General features: G+C 32.8%; 1 protein-coding gene across 4 annotated transcripts in view; it reads left to right on the top strand.

Moving 5' to 3' along the window:
• SMC5 (structural maintenance of chromosomes 5) overlaps positions 1-19,900 on the top strand; it is a 62,859-nt gene that overhangs the window by 16,105 nt on the left and 26,854 nt on the right. For 3 of the 4 annotated variants that reach the window (XM_037494977.2, XM_054689402.1, XM_054689404.1), the window contains exons 4-11: positions 1,744-1,906; positions 3,646-3,780; positions 6,247-6,387; positions 7,979-8,140; positions 9,228-9,299; positions 13,152-13,407; positions 15,730-15,884; positions 19,570-19,683. In XM_037494977.2, the coding sequence (XP_037350874.1) occupies positions 1,744-1,906; positions 3,646-3,780; positions 6,247-6,387; positions 7,979-8,140; positions 9,228-9,299; positions 13,152-13,407; positions 15,730-15,884; positions 19,570-19,683 (1,198 nt within the window). Of the gene's footprint in view, positions 1-708; positions 839-1,743; positions 1,907-3,645; positions 3,781-6,246; positions 6,388-7,978; positions 8,141-9,227; positions 9,300-13,151; positions 13,408-15,729; positions 15,885-19,569; positions 19,684-19,900 lie in introns of those variants that run through there. The other variant, XM_054689403.1, reaches the window with a different exon arrangement.

Consider the following 19,900-nt stretch of genomic DNA (forward strand, 5'->3'; position numbering starts at 1 on the left):
TCCATTTATTTTAATTGGCTAGTATGTCTTATTATGTAAGCTTACCACACATGAATCATTGTGTTATATCATCTATCGTCTTCAGTAGTTGTATTGCCCTTTCATTTATGTTCTTTGCTTTTCTTGATTTTAAATTGATTTGTCAGTATTAGTCTTTTTTAATAAATTAACATTTGCATTTTTTTTACTACTAATTCTTTAAACTTGATTTTTTAACAATTTTCCTGATTTCTTACACTAATTTTTGTCTTGTGTTTTCCCTAATATAAATAGTTGTGGTAAAAAAATTCCCTGTTAGTCTTGATTTGACTCCATCTCTCAGATTTTGGTATGTAGTATTTTCCTGTTTTTTGATTTTTGAGTCTTCATCTTCTTTAAAGTCCTTAATTAAGTGGCTTGAAATTCTATTGTATTGATTTTCTTATTATATTTAGTTTTGATTTCCATTTTCATAGTAGTGTGGTGTATGTGTTGGGGGGTGTATATATATAAAATCTTTATGTTACCAATTCTTTAAAATTTGTTGAGGCTTATTTTTATAGTGAGCATTTATAATTGTTCCTTATTTGGTTGAAATAACCTTATTTGGTTGAATTGTTTTAGACAATGTTCTCTATCCATTAGTTTAAGCTTATTAGTTATAGTGCTAAATATATCCTATATTTTTTGCTAATTTCAAACTGTCCCTAGTGCTGGTGCTAGTGATGAGTTTTTCTAGTGTACCCTGACACTGAGGATATAGCACTTCGGGTAAGCTCTATTTTGTCTGCAATCCTTCTCCCCAGAGACCATAAAAATGAATGTGCAGTGTTACCTGGTTGGACAAAATGCCCTCAAGGTAAAAGCCAATTTCAGTATTCCACCTCTGGGTTCTAATTTGTACTGGGATTTTGACCAGAATTCTTTTTTTTTCATGCTAACTCATAAGTGCACAAGATATTATATATTTTTTCTATTACTTTTAGTCATTTCAGCAAGAGGATCAATAAGGATATGTTGTTAGTCATTCTGCTATAAGTGAAAGTTTAGAACTACTATTTTTTAAGTCCTGTTAAAGTATTCTGATGCCTATACACACACATTCGTCATTGTCATTTAATCTTTGGATACCAATAATTTATCTTTCTACCACATGCTGCTGATTCCCAATGAAGAAGATGGATGAATAGATGGTAATTGTGTAATAGTACTTCTAAAAGCAAAAAATATATAAATACCCTTTTTCCAGATTCTCTTTTGGTAAATGTTACTATCTAGACGTGATACAGTCCCCTTGGATTTTAGAGTAGAGTACATATGAGGAAACCATGGGCAGATTAGATTTGATTTCTGGAAATGCTTGTTCATACATTTTCCAAATATAAGGAGTTCCAATGTTTAAGTGTTATATACTCTACTACCAACCCATTTTGAATTATAGTAAACGCATGTGGGTTGGAGAATAGCATAATGATTATAACCCAAACATGCAAATCTTCTGGCAATGCTTGGGAATTGGGAGTAGCATTTGTTTTATTTTTATTGTTGCAATTTAAATAATTTTGAATGTTAAATAAGTAGTGGTTTCCATGTGATCAATTACGTACTACCACTACTGTCAAGATTTCTTTTGAGGGGTCAAAATGTCAGAAGGAATAAAAAATATGTTGCTGGCAACCCTTGGTACAAGAAAATTTTGGAAATTTATTTCTAAAATAATGTATCAATATTGAATGTAAAGATTTTAAAATTATTTTTCACTAGGTTCCGAACTTCTGGAAATCTTGTAATCACCCGTGAGATTGATGTGGCAAAAAATCAGTCTTTTTGGTTCATCAACAAAAAATCTACAACTCAGAAAATAGTAGAAGAGCAAGTTGCAGCCTTAAATATTCAAGTGGGCAATCTTTGCCAGTTTCTACCTCAGGTATGAGAGAGTTAAATGTAAAGATGGGAAATTTTGTATATAATGTTTTCTTTTTATACTTTGTAAGAATGTAATTGTTAGTGTTTAAACTGAGGATAGCACTCTTAATACTTAATATTCTCTTAATAAGTATAATCTTATTTACAGTAATTTGAAAGTTTTCAGTCAATAAAAAGGCTTAAGTTATAAACTGAAGAAAAGTATTGTTAAGTAGAGTAAGATAGCTATGTGTTTCCATTTCTAGGTTCTTAAAATTTTGTTAATGAACAACTCTTAGAGTATTTGTACAAAATATTAGATATTTGAAAACTCTTAATTCTATAGGCATGTTTCCTAAAACTTTATTATATTTTAAGTCTGTTAGCAATAAAATAAAACATCCTGATAATGCATGTTAAAGGCTAGTGTTAAATACTTTTTAAATTTATTTTGAATGCTGTCTAGTGACTGGGTTAAGTTCAGTTTTTTCTTCAGAAACGATGGTGATTTGGCAGCATAACTCCAGATTTTTAAAAATTTACAATTTAAAAGCTTCTTGCATTTATCAGCTGATGTTATACCATCTTCAGAAGTAGATATTTAAAACTGTCTCTTTTTCTTTTTCTTTAAATTTCTAACATTCCAACTGCTATGTGGTGATGATCATACAAACTAAGGGACTATTTTTTCCTTTTATTACCAAACAATTTGTGTATGTAAACATTTCAACCTGGAAATACTAGCATAGAAAGTATTTTAAAGGTTCTCAAGAAGCTAACAGTTTTATACCTTAATTTATATTTTAAAGAATAATCTATAAAAGGATATGGTTTATATTAAGATTTATATCTCAAAATGAAGTTTTTTTCCTTTTAAATTAGTTTCCTCTTGAAATGCAAATGGCCAACAGGCATATGAAAAAATGTTCAACATCACTTGTAATCAGGGAAATGCAAATCAAAACTACCATGAGATACCACCTTACACCAGTGAGAATGGCACATATTAAAAAAACTAGCAACAACAAATGTTGGCGAGGTTGTGGAAAAAAGGAACTCTCCTGCACTGTTGGTGGGAGTGCAAACTGGTCCAACCACTATGGAGAGCTGTGTGGAGATTTCTGGACCCACTAAATATAGAGCTTCCATATGATCCAGCAATTCCACTCCTAGGTATTTACCCAAAGGACACAGAAACATCAATTCCAAAGAGCACCTGCACCCCTATGTTTATAGCATCACTATTTACAATAGCTAAGCTTTGGAAACAACCCAAATGCCCAAAAATAGATGACTGGATCAAGAAGATGTGGTACATATACACCATGGAATATTACTCAGCCTTCAAAAAAGATAAACACTTGCAATTTGCAGCAACATGGATGGAGCTGGAAGGGATCATGCTCAGCAAAATAAGCCAGAAAGAAAAAGAAAAATACTGGATGGTCTCACTCATAGCAGGAATCTAGAAAACTTAAATAAGGGACCAGGAAAAAGAACAACTATAAGAAAGAAAATATCAAAATCAACAAACAACTATGAACCAGAGACAGTCTATGGGGGTTAAGGGGCGGAGAGGGGAGGCATTGGGATCAAAATAAGGGGGTTGTAATTGTAAGGGCAATATAAAAATAAAATTTAAATAACAAAAAAATACAAATAAATAAATTAGTTTCCTCTTGACAAATTAATAGTTGAGTGACATTTGTATTGAAGATACCAAGTGATAATAGTTGCTGATATTTAAGTTTTATGCTTTAGGATAAAGTTGGAGAATTTGCTAAACTCAGTAAAATTGAACTCCTTGAGGCTACTGAGAAGTCGATTGGTCCTCCAGAAATGCACATGTATCACTGTGAACTCAAAAACTTCAGGGAGAAAGAAAAACAACTAGAGGTAATTAAAAAGCCCATTTTTATTGTCCCATTGCTTTCTATGTGTCATATTGTGAGAGAATGAAGAGTTGTTGTGGTTCATTGAGTGGATTACTATATTTGTGATTTTTTTTCTAAGTAGGATTACTAATAATTAAAATAAGTGACAAAGGCCTTTTATGTCTACCATTTTCAGTTTTCAGAGTTTGTTAACTGTAATCTTGTTGCTTATATGTACCTGTACTTACATCCGATCCTTGGTGCCCAGCCTCCTGGACAGAAATAAAACTGAATTGTTGGATCTGTTTTGGAAGTTCTCCTGAACTGGTGAGCAGGAGTCCTGGTAGCTGTATCTATATAGGGCTTTTAACATCCTCTGCATACAGTAGCTTGGCAAAGTGCTATCAGATTTCAATATGAAAAAAGGACTTAGCTACTGAAAATAATGCCAAGAATGGTTAATTGCTTTATCTTTGAACATTGAATAAGATAAATTTCCACCTGCTGTTCTCTATGATCAGTGTGCTGTAAAAAATAATTAGGATGCAATCACTCAATACTCATAGTTTAATATGTCTATAACAGTTACCCTCAGTAATGTCACACACAACGTTACATTCTACAAATGTCATTGTGCAGTTTTAGATATCAGTTTTTAGTAGAGCACATATGGAAAATAAAATTGGTAAGTTTCTTTCACTGTGATATAGAAATGTTAAATCTTTATAGAAAGAGACCTTTTTTTGTTTTTTGCTTTTTTTAAGATTGATTTATTTATACAAGAACCGGAGTACAGGTCAGATGTACGGGAGGTGGAGAAGATCCACCAAAGACAGAGTGGGGAACATAACAGGCAGACCGACTGAAATAAACTGCTGAGGGGAGTATCGGGTGAAGCAGGAGAGGTCTGCTTGCCATGTGGGTATCTCCATGGCCGTCTGGGATCGAACCAGCACTGCAGAGGCTGCGGACAGCTTCACAGCGCTGCGCTCAACCGCCTGCGCCGCCAGGGAAGCCCGAGACCTTTTTTTGAACTAGCTTTTTTTATTGAGAGTAAAGGTTCAATTTGTGGTGTTAAGGATTGCATTCATATTTAATGTAATGCTTGCTTTCTCCCTGGCCATGCCATTTTGAGCATTAATCAGAGTGCCTCTACTCTAAGCAAACTGGTTTACTACAGGTGTCTATACTATTTAAAATTAGCTTATACAGTTAGTGAGGAGGAAGATAAATGAGATGTAGCTTAAGGGTATTATTGGGGAAATGCCCATATTTAACACAGAACGCAAAAGAATTTAAAATAACCGATGGGCAAAAAACCTATGAAACCTCTCTGGTCAAGTATGTTTTAATCATTAACAAAAAAACAAGTAACAAAAAGTGAGATAATCTAAATTTTGACACAACTTTTTATCCAATACATGTTATTAGTTGAATTTATAAGGAGTCAATATTAGTATTATATTTTTTGAGGAAGTTACAGTGTTATTTTATTTCATTCAGTATTTATTAAATATCTACCATGCGCCAGTCACTGTAAGGCTTTGGGTAATATTGCAGATACCATGTACCTTTTAATATTGCACTTCTGGTAAATTGGTTCTCATGTTTCTTCAATATTGTGAACTTTGGAGGAGCACAATATATTTAGTTCCAGTGTTGAATTTTAGTTTTTGCTCAATAAGTACGTAGTATATACATTTGTATAAGTGTGAAGTTGTGCCCCTGAAACAAAGTGTCCTTTTATAATATGCCAGTTGAAAAGGTTTTATTTAATGAATCATTTTCCAGTTCCCAGCAACTAAAATAAATACAGAAAAAAAATTTAATGTGTAATCTTGTAAATAAATGCGTCTCTTAAAATGTAACTGTATACTTGATAATTTGTATTTTATTTTAATGTACTATTATTTTTATCATTATACTCATTCAGAGTGAAGGGCAGGACCAGCATTTTATAATTATTTTACCCTGCTTCATATACTCCATCAATTAGTTTACCCTTCCCCCATCATTCTAATCCTTCCCTCTGAAACATCTCCCAGCCTCTGAAAGAAAACAAGCATATGTTCTACTCAGTTCTGAGTACTGTTAATTTGCAGTATAAAGGCCAAATTTTATCTCATTTTAAAGTCCTTAAATCATGGATGTTAATAATAGAGTAATAGTAACACTACTTTTCATTTGTTAGGACTATGACTTTTGTTGAGTTTTTACCTATCCTAAGTGAATTGCCTCTATCCTTAAGGTGAATGAGGAAGGTTTCTTTCTTATTAGGCAAGAGGAATCAGGCTCAGAGATGTATCAAGTCTTCATTGTAGTCACATTACTAACAGATTGTAGAACCTAGACTAGAAGTCAGGTGTGAGTAGTTCTTAAGAATGTAGAATTCTTTATTGTGAAATTTTGCTAGTGTTGCACATTTTTTATTAAGAGATTTGACATGTCTTTTTTCTGTTAAACTCATTGTTAAATAATTATTTTATAGACCTCATGCAAAGAGAAAACTGAATATCTAGAGAAAATGATTCAGAGGAATGAAAGATATAAACAAGATGTGGAGAGGTTCTATGAACGTAAGCGGCATTTAGATTTGATTGAGATGCTTGAAGCAAAAAGGCCATGGGTGGTAAGTCTTAATTATTAGAGGCAAAAATAGTAATTCTTTAACAGAAAAGTTATAAAGAAAGCCTTAATTAATCTGTATTGAAATTAGGTGCTTTTTTTTTCTCACTTTTGCTTTACATATCATACATAATAAAACTTACTTCCCTTGTGTTAATATGTACGCATGTGCTGAATTAATACCATGTAGCAAACAATTGATTCTGTGCTGTTAATTCTTCCAGATTTGAGTCCTCAATAGATAGTTTTGTTTTGTAAAATGTTAATGATTAAACATATGTTTCCATGTAAAAATTAAATCTTTGCTTTTCCTTGGGTCACTGAGAATTCAATTGGAGTGCATACCATAATATCACTATCAACTACAAATATAAATCAAGGATACTAATTGTAATTTTCTACTCAAATGCTTCATCATAATAAGTTTGCTGAGGCTACTGTATTCAGTAGTGTACTGTACCCAGCATTGTAAGGCATTACTTTATAATGTGTAGAACAAAATAAAATTTTGTAGTATTTGTTGTAATATTAGAATGAAAATAATTGTTATTAGATTGGAAAAAAATGTGACTGTCTTTGTGGCCTTCTTATCCACCCAACCTCACTCTACCCTATCCCAATATTTTCATTATTCTTAAACATTTTTTCTTTCTTCAGCTCATTTTGATTACATTTTCTAGGACCCATTACTCTGGAACCTACTTTTGAAAAGTCTTCTGATTTCTTTTCTAAAATTTTTGATCTGTCTCTCTTTCTTTTTGCATAGAAAACTGGGGTGTAGGCCAGAGGTGTGGGGGTTGAGAGGATTCACCGGAGACAAAGTAGGGAGCAGAACAGACAGATTTACTAAAATGCACTGCTGAGGGGAACAGCAGGCCAGACAGGAGAGGTCTGCTGTGCCATGTGAGTTAGCTCCCTGGCCACGGATGGAAATCAGGCCTTAGGGGTATAGGGCTGAGACAACCTCTACATCACCAGGGAGGCCCCCAATCTTTTTTATTTTCTTTTTTTTCCTTTTTTTTTTTTCTTTTTTTGGTATTCTTTCTTTTCTCATCCTGTTCACACTTACTATATAGAGCTCCGCCTATTTTTTAGCAACTAATTTATTCCTGTGACATGACAAGCATATTTACTTGCATGCTTTACTTTGTTTCCCTTTTATCCATTATTCTTGTGTCTACTCATCTTTCCATAACTGATTTTCCTTTGCTTTTTAATATACTTATATCCCTTCTTTATTGAGACACTAGAGAAAAACTTAATTTTAGTAGCTATTCATAAATTTTAGGAATAGGAAAGGGGTTGAATTTGGAGAATCCAGTGTAGTGATAGAGCTCAGTGAGTATCAGTACTCTCAGTAAATAAATGTTTGTATTTACTGTTTCTGAACTAGTGTTTCATAGGCAAAATTTATATTTTGCCAAAGGAATATCAAAACAGCCTTTTAAAAATTTGATTCCCCCCGAGCCTCGATTTTCATTGTGTGTGTGTGTGTGTGTGTGTGTGTGTGTATATATATATATATATATAATATATATATATATATGTTAGTTTTACCTAGCACTGTATGAACTTCAATTTTTCTTAATTGCAAGGAGTATGAAAATGTTCGTCAGGAATATGAAGAAGTAAAACTAGCTCGTGACCAAGTGAAGGAAGAGGTCAGAAAACTTAAAGAAGGGCAGATTCCTATGACACGTCGAATTGAAGAAATTGAAAGGCAGCGTCACAATTTGGAAGCTCGAATCAAAGAGAAGGTACATTTCTGGCTCAATTTTGGATTTCCTGTATTTTTTTTTTTTTTAAGAAAATGCAAAAATATGTAGCGGGTTTTAAAATATGCTTTGTAGATTTGCTTGTAGTTTTGGTTCCTTAAGTTCTTTAGGAATTCTACCATCATTGGGCTTGTTCAGGTTCTAAAGGTCACTGTTAGAAGGTTGCTACTTTATAGAAATTCCAGGATATAAAAAGAAATAAAAAGTGTGCTTGTTTTAATTTCAGGAGGATTCATAGTGGTATTCTCAAAACACTGAAATCCTTTGTGAATTTACTGTATCTGCTTTGTAATTATATACCCTTTTGGGAGGGATGATACATAAACCTGATTTTTTTAGAATAAATAGTGTAGTGGCATATAGAATATTCCCAATATTTTTTTTTTAAGATTTATTTTTTTTATTTATACAATAGCTGGGGTACAGGCCAGAGGTGTGAGAGGGTGAGAGGACTCACCAGAGACAGAGTGGGGAGCAGAACAGGCAGATGGACCGAAAGCACTGCTGAGGAGAGCATCGGGCGAGATAGGAGAGGTCTGCTGGGCCATGTGGGAATCTCCCTGGTCAGCTGGGAATCAAACCCATGCTGCAGAGGCTGTGAACCGCTTCATAGCACTGCACTCAACGCGCTGCGCCACCAGGGAGGCCCATTCCCAGTATTTTAAAAATGTAACTTCATGCCTCTTAACCTCTATGGAGATTTTGGGGTCAGCGAATATTTTGGGACTAGTTTAAACAGGACCCTACTATCTATAGAATTGTTTTTTTAGGATCAGATGAAATAGCATAAGAAAATAAATGCAAAGAGATAAATATATGTATGTATACATATTGTTATATCTATTTTGATATCAATTAGAATAGCCTTTTTGTAGATTTGCAGTCACTGTTGGTATTTTGAGAGGTAATTAGGAATTTGGTTTGAAAGAAATCATGGAAAATAATTGTGGGTAAGTATACTTGCATAACTACTTAGTATTTGGGTGGGCATGGCCACATAATTGACTAGCTTAGATTTTTAATTGTCCCTTGAATTTTTAACTTGTTCCCTTTTGGTTTGATCTTACAGGCAACAGATATTAAGGAGACATCTCAAAAATGCAAACAAAAGCAAGATGTTATAGAAAGAAAAGACAAACATGTAAGATTTCATATTGATATTTTCTATTATACTAATTTGCCCTAACTTTTGCAATTAGGTTGGGTATGATCCATATTCTTGTTTGGGAATTGTCTGAGTTCCTGTTAGTTCTCTATTTCTGAATATATGAGGGAGACAGATTTGGAAAGATAGAAGTTGCACAGAGGATAATCAAGAAAAATTGCTTAAAACTACTGATAAAGCATTATGATTCCCTGGCCAGGGATCGAATTCCTACTGTTGTGGCTGGCAATAGCTTGACAGCCTTAAGACTTTAAACCCTGTGCCCCCAGGGAGGTCCCAGCATTATGAAATTTGTAGCTGAGTGGCTATAGTTTTTTAAAGGGAAATGGTAGAATTGGATTTAGTTACAATAATCAAATTTTAAGGGCTTTATTCTGTAGTTTTTATATTAAAAGTAGGGCATTTAAAAGCTGACTACAGATCCTTTTGGTATAAGGTAAGGATTGATGGCAAAATTATTTTAGGATAATTAGTCAAGAAAGTGGCCTCTTTAACTTACAGAGACCCACATGTATCTGGGGTTCTATTTTCCAGGATTTTCAGAATCTTAATTTGAATTACCTGTCTTTGGGGTAGATGGTAGTTGAAGCATTACATTTATCTCCCAGTTACCAACCTTTTCCCTTTTTTTTTTTAAGATTTATTAATTTATGCATACAAGAACTGGGGTACACGCCAGAGGTGCAGAGAGTGAACTTTTTTGGTTTTCATTTGATTACAGATTACATGTACTTTTTTTGTTAATGTACTTCTGATGTTTCAGTTTAAGACTATTATTTTCATTTTGAGGTATTGTTAACTTGTTTTAATTTCTACAGCTGTGGAATTTTTAAACTTTCTAAATATGGAGTTCTAATTATATTACTTTATGGAATACAAATGGCTTTTATGACTATTTTAGAACTTGAGATAGTTTTTGGATTAATATTTGGTTTTATAAAAGATTTACAAACTTTCAAAAAGAGTATGTATTCAATCTTTAGGTGTGGAGATACATAAATAACAGAATAAACCTGCTATATTTACTTATTTTTTAAACATATATAATTACTAGTATCTTACATATAAATATTTGTATTTATACTACTATTATATCACAAATATTTTACTTTTTTTTTTCAAACTCTCTAATTTATCCATTTTTAGAGTGTTAGCACCTTCTGCTATGAGTTAGATTTGTCTATTTTGTCTTGTATTTATATTGGGTTTTGCATCCTAAATGTTGAATGCTTATTGTTTTGTTCTTTCTGCACAATGTTTTATCTGTTATAAATAATATATACTGGGTTTTGTTTTGAAAATTATTTCATTTTGATGTGACAGTTTTCACATTGGTAGAGTTTAATCAGTTCACATTTACCATTACCTTAAGGAGGTAGGAATTTTTATGGATTTTTTTTCTTGCCAAATATCTTCTGTAGACTTGGGGGAAAAATTTATTAAATTATTATACAATTTTTAAAATTTTTTTTAATTTAACATTTATTTTATTAAGTTATTTGAATCTATTTTATTAAGTTATTTATGAAATTATTAAAAATTAATTTTAAATTTATTAAATTACTTTGGGGTGATTTACAACACTGTATGTGTTTTAGGAGTATATGTGTTTCATCCCATATGTTAACCACACTCTACCCATTACACAGCACTCATAATACTCCACTGTAGTCCATTGGTCCCCTTCCCTTTGTTCCTTACCTCCACCCTCTCTTTCTGGCAGCTTCCCTTCTGCAATCACATTTCAAGGGTTTGCTTTATTTTGGTTTGGTTTGTACCTTTGCTTTGTTTCTTTATATTCCACATCTGAATGAAATCATTCAGTATTTGTCTTTCTTTTTCTGACTTATTTTATTAGCATAATCCCATCCATTTCCATCATTGTGTCATAATTGGCAAGATTTCATCTTTTTTTTTTTTTAAGGGCCACGTAATATCCCTTTGTGTATATATACCACATCTTATTTATCCTCTTATCCATTGTGAGGCACTTAGGTTGTTTTTATAGCTTGGCTATTGTAAATGATGTTGCACTGAAGTGAGTATAACCCTTTAAATTCATGTTTAAGAAATTTTTTTTTTTTCAGAATTTTTTTTATTTATATAAGAAACTTCTATACTGTTTTCCTTAGAAGCTCAATTTTTCTGCATTCCCAGCAACAGTGTATGAGGGTTTCTTTGTAGGTTTTTTTTTTTTTTTAATGCCCATTGAACATTGTTAATTTTCAATCGTAGATATGTATCTTAATTTTTTAAAATATGTTTTCTCACTGTGCATGGCCAAAGGAGAGGAAATTTTGACATGGGTTCATTTCATTATCTTGACTTGTATTAAAGGTAAAGTTTTAGAAAGGAAAAATTGATAAAAACTCAAACTTCCAACAATAGGGAATAGGATAAAATGTAGTATACCCATTTAACAGGATATTCTAGGGGTTTTAAAAATGTATTTTATAAGGACATAGAGATAGTAAGAAATTACTCTCAATGCATATTTAATAATACAATCTAATAAAACATAACTTTTATGATAGGTAAGTAAGCAATAAAATGTAAATGTTTAAGGACTAATAAGACTGGCTATTTTTCGTTAAAAGTTTCTATGGTTTCTGTATTTTCTATAATGAGTTTTTTAATGATAGGGGAAGGGAGTAAATGTCAGTTGTAAGAACGCTAATAAGCAAATTATGTTAACCTTTGTTAACTTTACTAATACAAAATTCTTTTTTTATGAAAAATAAATTGGCTATATAAGTGTGTATTTGTTTATGTGTAAGTGTGCATTAAAGAAATTCTTAGTTCTGTTTTAAGTAGTCTACATATAGATGTATGGTTTTGATAAAAATTCCACCGGTGGGGCCTCCCTGGTCGCTCAAGGGTTAAGATGCAGTCTATGAAGCAATCCGCAGCCACTGCAGCAGGAGTCGATACCAAGATATTGTATGCATAAATAAATAAATCTTTAAATAAATTTTTTTTTTAATTCCACTGGCAACTTAAGTGATCTTGGTTGTTTTTCAATAATTTATCGTGAGTATAAGTCAACAAATCTAAACATAGATTGAAGATTATATTAATTTGAGGTTTTAGTAGCAAATAGTTTATTAAAATAGTTTTGGTTTTCAATTAATAGAGTTATAATCTTCATTTCTACTATTTACTGATAGTATCATTTATGATGTGACTTTTAATTTGGTCTTATAGGTACAGTATGTTTCCTAAATGTATTTAGAAATCTGTGGTTTGGCTTTATAAATATTTTGTTTATTCAGCAAATATTTAATGGGTGCTAGCTATATGCTAAAACACTACCTTAGGTACTTGGGATGTTATTACAGAACAAATAAGGCTATAGACAGTCTGGTAGGAGTATTGATCTATAGATCTAATTCTGTCGGGATACTTTTTTTTTTTAATTTATTTTTATTTATTTATGCTTACAAGAACTGGAGTGTAGGCCAGAGGTGCAAGGGGTGAGAGGATTCACCAGAGACAGAGCGGGGAGTAGGACAGGCAAATCTACTGAAATACACTGCTGAGAGGAGCAGCAGGTAAGACAGGAGAGGTCTGCTGCACCATGTGGGTCAGCTCCCTGGCCATTGATCTAACTCCTGTCAAACTCACATCACGGTGGCTGGTGATAGCTTGATAGCACAGAGACTTTAACCCCTGCGCCACCAGGGAGGCCCCTGACAAGATATCTTTTAGTGGGGAAAACATTCTGATTTTTAGATTGTTTGCATTTTAATGATAAATTACTAAAAAAAAGCTTTATAAAGCAAGAGGAAAAAAACAGTTTTAAGTACTAACCTACTTTTGTTTAATTAGATTGAGGAACTTCAGCAGGCATTAACAGTAAAACAAAATGAAGAACATGACCGACAGAAGAGAATAAGTAATACCCGCAAAATGATAGAAGATTTGCAGAATGAACTGAAGACCACAGAAAACTGTGAAAATCTTCAACCCCAGATTGATGCCATTACAAATGATCTGAGACGAGTTCAAGATGAAAAGGCATTATGCGAAGGCGAGATTATTGACAAGCGAAGAGAGAGGGAAACTCTAGAGAAGGAGAAAAAGAGTAAGTTTTACTAATGAAACTTTGAGTGAAAAGATTTTTTATAAAGTGGAAGCATATCTGTCCTTGTGGAAGCTGACTTCAATTGCCTTGGTTACCTTTATAAAACCTTATCATGTGTCGTGGTTTGCTATTGGCTGACTTCTTATGTCAGATTATAGCAGTTGATTTTATTCTCTAAAAATGCTTTACAAAGTCACTGTTGTTTCTCAAATCAAATTTAAACTTCTAGCCTTTATAACCTTCTTCTAGCTTTGCTTCTTGAAACTTTTCCATTTTCATCTTTTTGCTAGTATATCCCCTGTGAATATAGGTCTCTGACATTATTCAGACAGAAGAATATAGTCTGTTAGCTTACTATACTTTTATAGTCTGTTAGCTTACTATACATGACAAAGAGTAGTTTTTAAAAAAGAGCCCATTTTCATTTTTTCAAAATACTTGATGTATTTTGTGAAAGAAAAAAAAAAAAAACCTACCACAGAACAGTGGCCAACCCCTTTCAATATCCAAACCCATGCTGAAGAGTAACCATATTAAATTATTCTAGCAGTTTTTTCACTAATCTTTTTTTTTTTTTTTTTTTTTTTTTTAAGATTTATGCATACATGAGCTGGGGTGCAGGCCAGAGGTGTGGGGGAAGAGAGGATTCATCAGAGACAGAGTGGGGAGCAGAACTGGTAGATTGACTGAAGTACACTGCTGAGGGGAGCAGTGGGTAAAACAGGAGGGGTCTGCTGTGCCGTGTGGGTCACCTCACTGGCCGGGGATTGAATTCGTGCTGCAGTGGCTGCAGGTTGCTTCATAGTGCTGACGCTAAACTCGGGAAGCCCCCTTTTCAACTAATCTTATATATCTTTGTCATATTCTTACTTCATTGTGACTTGATTAGTTTTAGGCATTATCTTGTGATATTTTGTTAGTTTAGACCTAGATTACAGCTCGTATATCTCCCCTCCCTATTGTAGTTCCTTAAATGCATTATTTTAATCATTAACATTTATTAATATTTATCAAAATTATTATACTAATTTTGCAATCATTTAATAATTTTCAGTATTGCTTGAATGCACATTTTGTAAGCTAAAAATGCTAGTATTCCCATCCTTCCTTTTTACTTTCCTCCCTTGCCACTTTCTAGATATTCTAATCTATACTTTGTGTTTTGTTTTTATGGTTTTTTTAAGGCTGAAAACATTGAGAAGCATAATTAAGTTTTATGTACTCTGTTTACAGGTTAATTCTAAACTAAAAGTACAGGTTAATTCTAAACTAAAAATGTTTGTTATTACAGCAGTGATAGTTGTTCACAGATGAGTCAAGCAGTGCCTTTTGATCTACTTTCCTATCATTGATAGTTTTTTTAAAGGTTTTAGTTTGATTTAAAAAAAAAAATACAGGGCTTTCCTGGTGGCACATGGGATTAAGCACAACACTGTGAAGCTATCCTCAGCCTCTGCAGCATGAGTTTGATCCCCGGCCAGCCAGGGAGCTATACCCACATGGCGCAGCAGACCTCGCCTGACTCGCCCGCTGCTCCCCTTAGCACTGTATTTCAGTCAATCTTCCTGTTCTGTTCCCCACTCTGTCTCCACTGATTTACCTCACCACCACTACCCTCGCACCTCTGGCCTGTACCCCAGTTCTTGTATGCATAAATAAATAAATCTTTTTTAAAAAATACATCATATGCTTCAGCATTTTCTTAAATTGAAAGAAAACCTGCCAGACCTTCTCTTGAGTTCTGAAACTTTCCATCTTCCTTCTTCCATCTAAACTGGTTAATCTCAAAGTTTCCTGCATAACTGTCGTCTGGGAGTTGTCTCACACTTTTTCTGTATTTTCCCTAATTTCATGTGCTCCTTTTTCTTGCATTACTCTTTTATTTTGTTAGATTATATCTATAGATAACCTCCTGTGTAGAGACATTCGAGAATTAATTTCATTTTCTTTGCACCCTTGAAAAATCCCTTATTTCATTACCCCTTTTCTTGATTTTGTTGTACATACACTTTTTGGCTAAAAATATTGTTTCCCAGAATCTTGAAAGCCTCTTGTAATTGTCTTCTGATAGGAAATCTAGTATTTTCTTAGACTTTTGTATGTAATCTACTTATTTTCAGTAGCTTAAAGGTCATCTTTTATATCGGATGTTTGGATATTTGAGAAAATTTTCCTGGGGTGGATCTTTTTTACTATGCTGGATATATGCTGGGTGGTGTTTATAATTTTCAGATGTAAGATATTCTTTCATAATACTAATAAATTATTTCACAAATTAAAGTTTTGGGAAAACAATGCTTTGTTGTTATTTTCCAATTTTAGGTGTGGGTGATCATATTGTACGTTTTGACAATCTTATGAATCAAAAGGAAGATAAGTTGAGACAGAGATACCGTGACACATATGATGCTGTTTTGTGGCTAAGAAATAACAGAGACAAATTTAAGCAAAGAGTCTGTGAGCCCATAATGCTCACGGTAAGAATTTTGTTCATCTTGATGTAGTGTCTGCTAGGTTTATTATTGTATCAATTGTAGTTTTTTGTTTTAAAAATTCATTTTCCTTTTTAAACATTGGTTTTCTGGCATCTGGTATACTGATGAATTCATACATGAACATAAACCTGTGCACTTCTAGAAAGAAGTATGAACTGGCAGGTTATTGATCAAGATCCATTTGTAAAATTAGCTCGGCAGTCTGGTTCCTTAGTTTCATAGTAGGCAGTAGATTAAATACTGTTCAAGCAGAAAACTACCATGAATAATATGTTGATATAGGGCACCTAATAAAGATAGACAAGAAAATCATCTGCTGCAATAGAGCATTCTGAGATTCTGGGATTGAAACCAGCATTTAACTGATGTCATAAACGTTTGATAGCTCTTCATTGTGATTATGGATCATGAAGAATAGGTTAAGCTGTATTAGGTAAATTATCTAATAAAGTGTTTGTAGCCATGGAACATTTCCATCTAAAATATTTAAATTTATAAGTTTGGCCATAGAAAGGTATTATAAAGTGAAAAACCATATTCTTTGGTAATCATATAGTAAATATACATACATAATAATAAACTTGCAACTTACCTAAAAATGACTTAAAAATTGGGCCTCCCCGGTGGCACAGCGGTTGAGCGCCGGCTTGCAGGGCTGCCCGCAGCTTCTGCAGCGCAGGTTTGATCCCCGGCTGCTCCCCGGCCACCGGAGGAGGGTCCCACATGGCACACAGACCTCTCCTGCCGCCCGCTGCTCCCCCCAGCAGTGTACTTCGGTCCTTCTGCCTGCTCTGCTCCCCTCTCTGGCTCTGGTGAGTTCTCTCACCCTCCCGTGCTTCTGACTGTACCCAGTGCTTGTATAAATAAATAAATCTTTAAAAAACAAACAAACAAAAAAACTACATTAAAAAAATAAATAAATAAATCCCTGAATTTAAAAAAAAAAAAAATGACTTAAAAATTATTTTTTCTGGATGATTTTTACTTTAGAAAAGTATTCCCTATAAATCTTGCAGCATTCTTGAAAGGTTCTATTTTCTGTTACTTGTGTTTATATTATACTTTACTAAAAACATTTTATGTAGTTTTGTCTTTTATATCTTACATTATATTAGCAAAATGAGTATGCATAATATTCAAGTCTCTTCTTGCTCAGGTATGTATTAGGTTATTTTTGCCAGCTCAAGAAGGGTATATCTATTTTGAATGTAGACATTATTGTTTGATTAATCTGGTAACAATTAAAAGAAAAGACAGTAAAAAATATTGTGACCCTTAGTATAAGAAGTTATAATGCAAGTATAATCATCAACAGGTTTTATTAAAATGCCAGCCTCAAAATAATATGTTAAAATGTTATTAGGTTTGTCATTCTTTTGTCACTTGATTTCCTAATATTAGCCTATCACCAAGTTAAATTACTAGCTGGCATATATTTACATTTTTAAATTACAGTTGAATATTTGAGTTAAAGAGATACACTCTACTTTCTTATGTTTCCTGAAATAACCCTTCACCTTTCCTATCACCTACTTCCACTCTGTCCCGTCATACAGTTACCTAATCCTTCAAGATATAGTTGAAGTTCTACTACCTCACAGGCAGGTTAGCTATTTGTAATCTTAAAATTTTCGTCATCTATAACTTATTAGCAGTCTTTTTTCAGAAATTATTTTTAACAACTCCAATCTAGAATTGGAGAGGTATTGTACTTTTCACAGTAGTGTTTATAATAGCAATATGATGGAGCAAAAGAACAAAGTAGATATTGACTGCTTGTATAAATTCTTCTATGTCCTTATAATAGAATATCTTGCAGCTATTAAAAACGTTGCTGTAACTTATATTAACATTATAGGACATTTATGACATATTAATGAATTATAAAACAGGTTACAGAATAAGTTTTCTTTTGGAAAAGTTTTTTAAAAAATTACGAAATAGGAGACTGCCATCGACCATCAGATCATCTTTGAATGCTATGCCTCCTATGTCTACTAGTCTGTCTTACTACTTTGACTGTGAATTATGTGGCTTTGAAGAACTTTGCCAAATACTTTCATCACTAATCTCATGAGAAGTTTGCTAAGAAACTGATGAAACCAACAAGTGGATCAAATCTTTCTTTAAGATATCAAGAAATGAGACCATGATTGCAGCAAAGTATGCATTATTACCCTTAGAAAAAACTCACTGTTGAAGGTACACAAACTGGTCAGGAAAATGACCCCTACATGTGTGCTTTACTTGAGACTTACTGCCTAAATGATCAGGTGCAAGTCATCAAAGAATTGAGTAACCATGTAACCAACTTATGCAAGATGGGAACCCCATAGTCTCACTGCAGAATGTCTCTGATATGTACTCTCTGGAGGAGAGTGATATTGAGAGTCAGTTCCTAAACTCGCTTATACATAACTATTCTTTTTTTAATAAGGTGATTTCTTCACCCTTTCTGTAAGTTGTAACACACTTCCATTTACATTTCATATACTTACTTCCAATAAAGTAATTTGGTGCCAAAAAAAGAATTGTGAAACAATAGACACCAAATGTTTATAGCCTCTCTATCCAGGTAATGGTATTTTGTGTGTGTGTTTTTGTCGTTCATTTGTGTATCTGTTTTCCTATTTTTCTACACTGATTGGTACTCTAATTTAAAATAGAAAGTAGTACTAACATTTGTATGACAAGAACTGTTAACTTTTTTACTGTGTTCATTTAAATCCACATTTAGTCCTATGTTTTCCTATACCCATTTTACAGTTGAAGAAACTAAAGCTTTCAGAGATTTCAGTACTTGCTTAATGTCACACATAGGCTTTGAAGTGATCTCTGACTCCTTGCTAGTATGCTGCATTGTTTATATGGAGCACATAAAACATACCTTCTTTTTCATAAAGCTTTAATTTTTTCAAGAAAACTAATTTCCATTTGCTGTTGGCAATCTAGCTTCTCCAAAATTCCATAGATAGCACATTTTATATTACTCTGTTTTGGAGCTTTATTAGTCTCTGCTTTTCAACATACTTATCTGCAGATTGTAAATAACAGATTGTATTCTCCCTGAAACAATTTATTTTCCTGACCTATCTTAGTATCTTTTATAACATTGATCCTCAGTATCTTTAAAACATTGAACCAATGCCTAATTTGTTAATTCTTTTTAATAAATCATTAAATTTATGCTATAATGGTCAACAAGCCTTGGGTTTTTTTTTTAGGGCACTAATTGTTAGCTAATCATTGCAGGTGCTTTCCCATTGGTTTCATAAAATTTTTTTGTATTCTATACTGATCAACTGTTGCCATATACAGTATAAATTTGAAGATCAAGAAAATAAATATAAAATGTTAAAATTTAGGGACAGATGTTTAAGGTCATTCGTAATCTGAGATTGTTTCATATGTTTTCAGTGAGTCGGTTGTATCAAAATTGCCATATATCAGGTGCTATTCAAGTCAGCTTTCATTTTATTATATATTAAATGTTTCTAGTAATAAATTTGACTACATAGATGTCTTAAAATGTTGACCCTTTAATACCAACTTCTTTTTTTGTCTTTTTCATTAAGTTTAATGAAATCAAATGTTATATATAATTATATTCTGGTAATTAATTTTGGTTTTATGACATTTCAACTTACTGTTCCTTTATTTTGTTTAGATTAATATGAAGGATAATAAAAATGCCAAATACATTGAAAATCATATTTCATCAAATGATTTGCGAGCCTTTGTATTTGAAAGTCAAGAAGATATGGAGGTTTTTCTCAAAGAGGCAAGTACTTAACCAGCTTAATACTTTGACTCGTTACTTCTAGTGTTTGAATTGTAAAATTTAAAAAGTGATAACTAATGTTATCAGTAATAACTTGTGTGTATAATCACTCAGATTTACCATCTTCATTCCTCTACGCCTTGAGTGGGAATGAATTTATGAGAGGAAATACAGACCTTTATTCTATCTGTAATATATTTTTGAATTATCACTTGGT

Source organism: Talpa occidentalis, unplaced genomic scaffold (assembly GCF_014898055.3).
Source record: "Talpa occidentalis isolate TD23 unplaced genomic scaffold, MPIMG_talOcc4v2.1 talOcc4.7, whole genome shotgun sequence".
NCBI classification, from domain to species: Eukaryota; Metazoa; Chordata; class Mammalia; order Eulipotyphla; family Talpidae; genus Talpa; species Talpa occidentalis.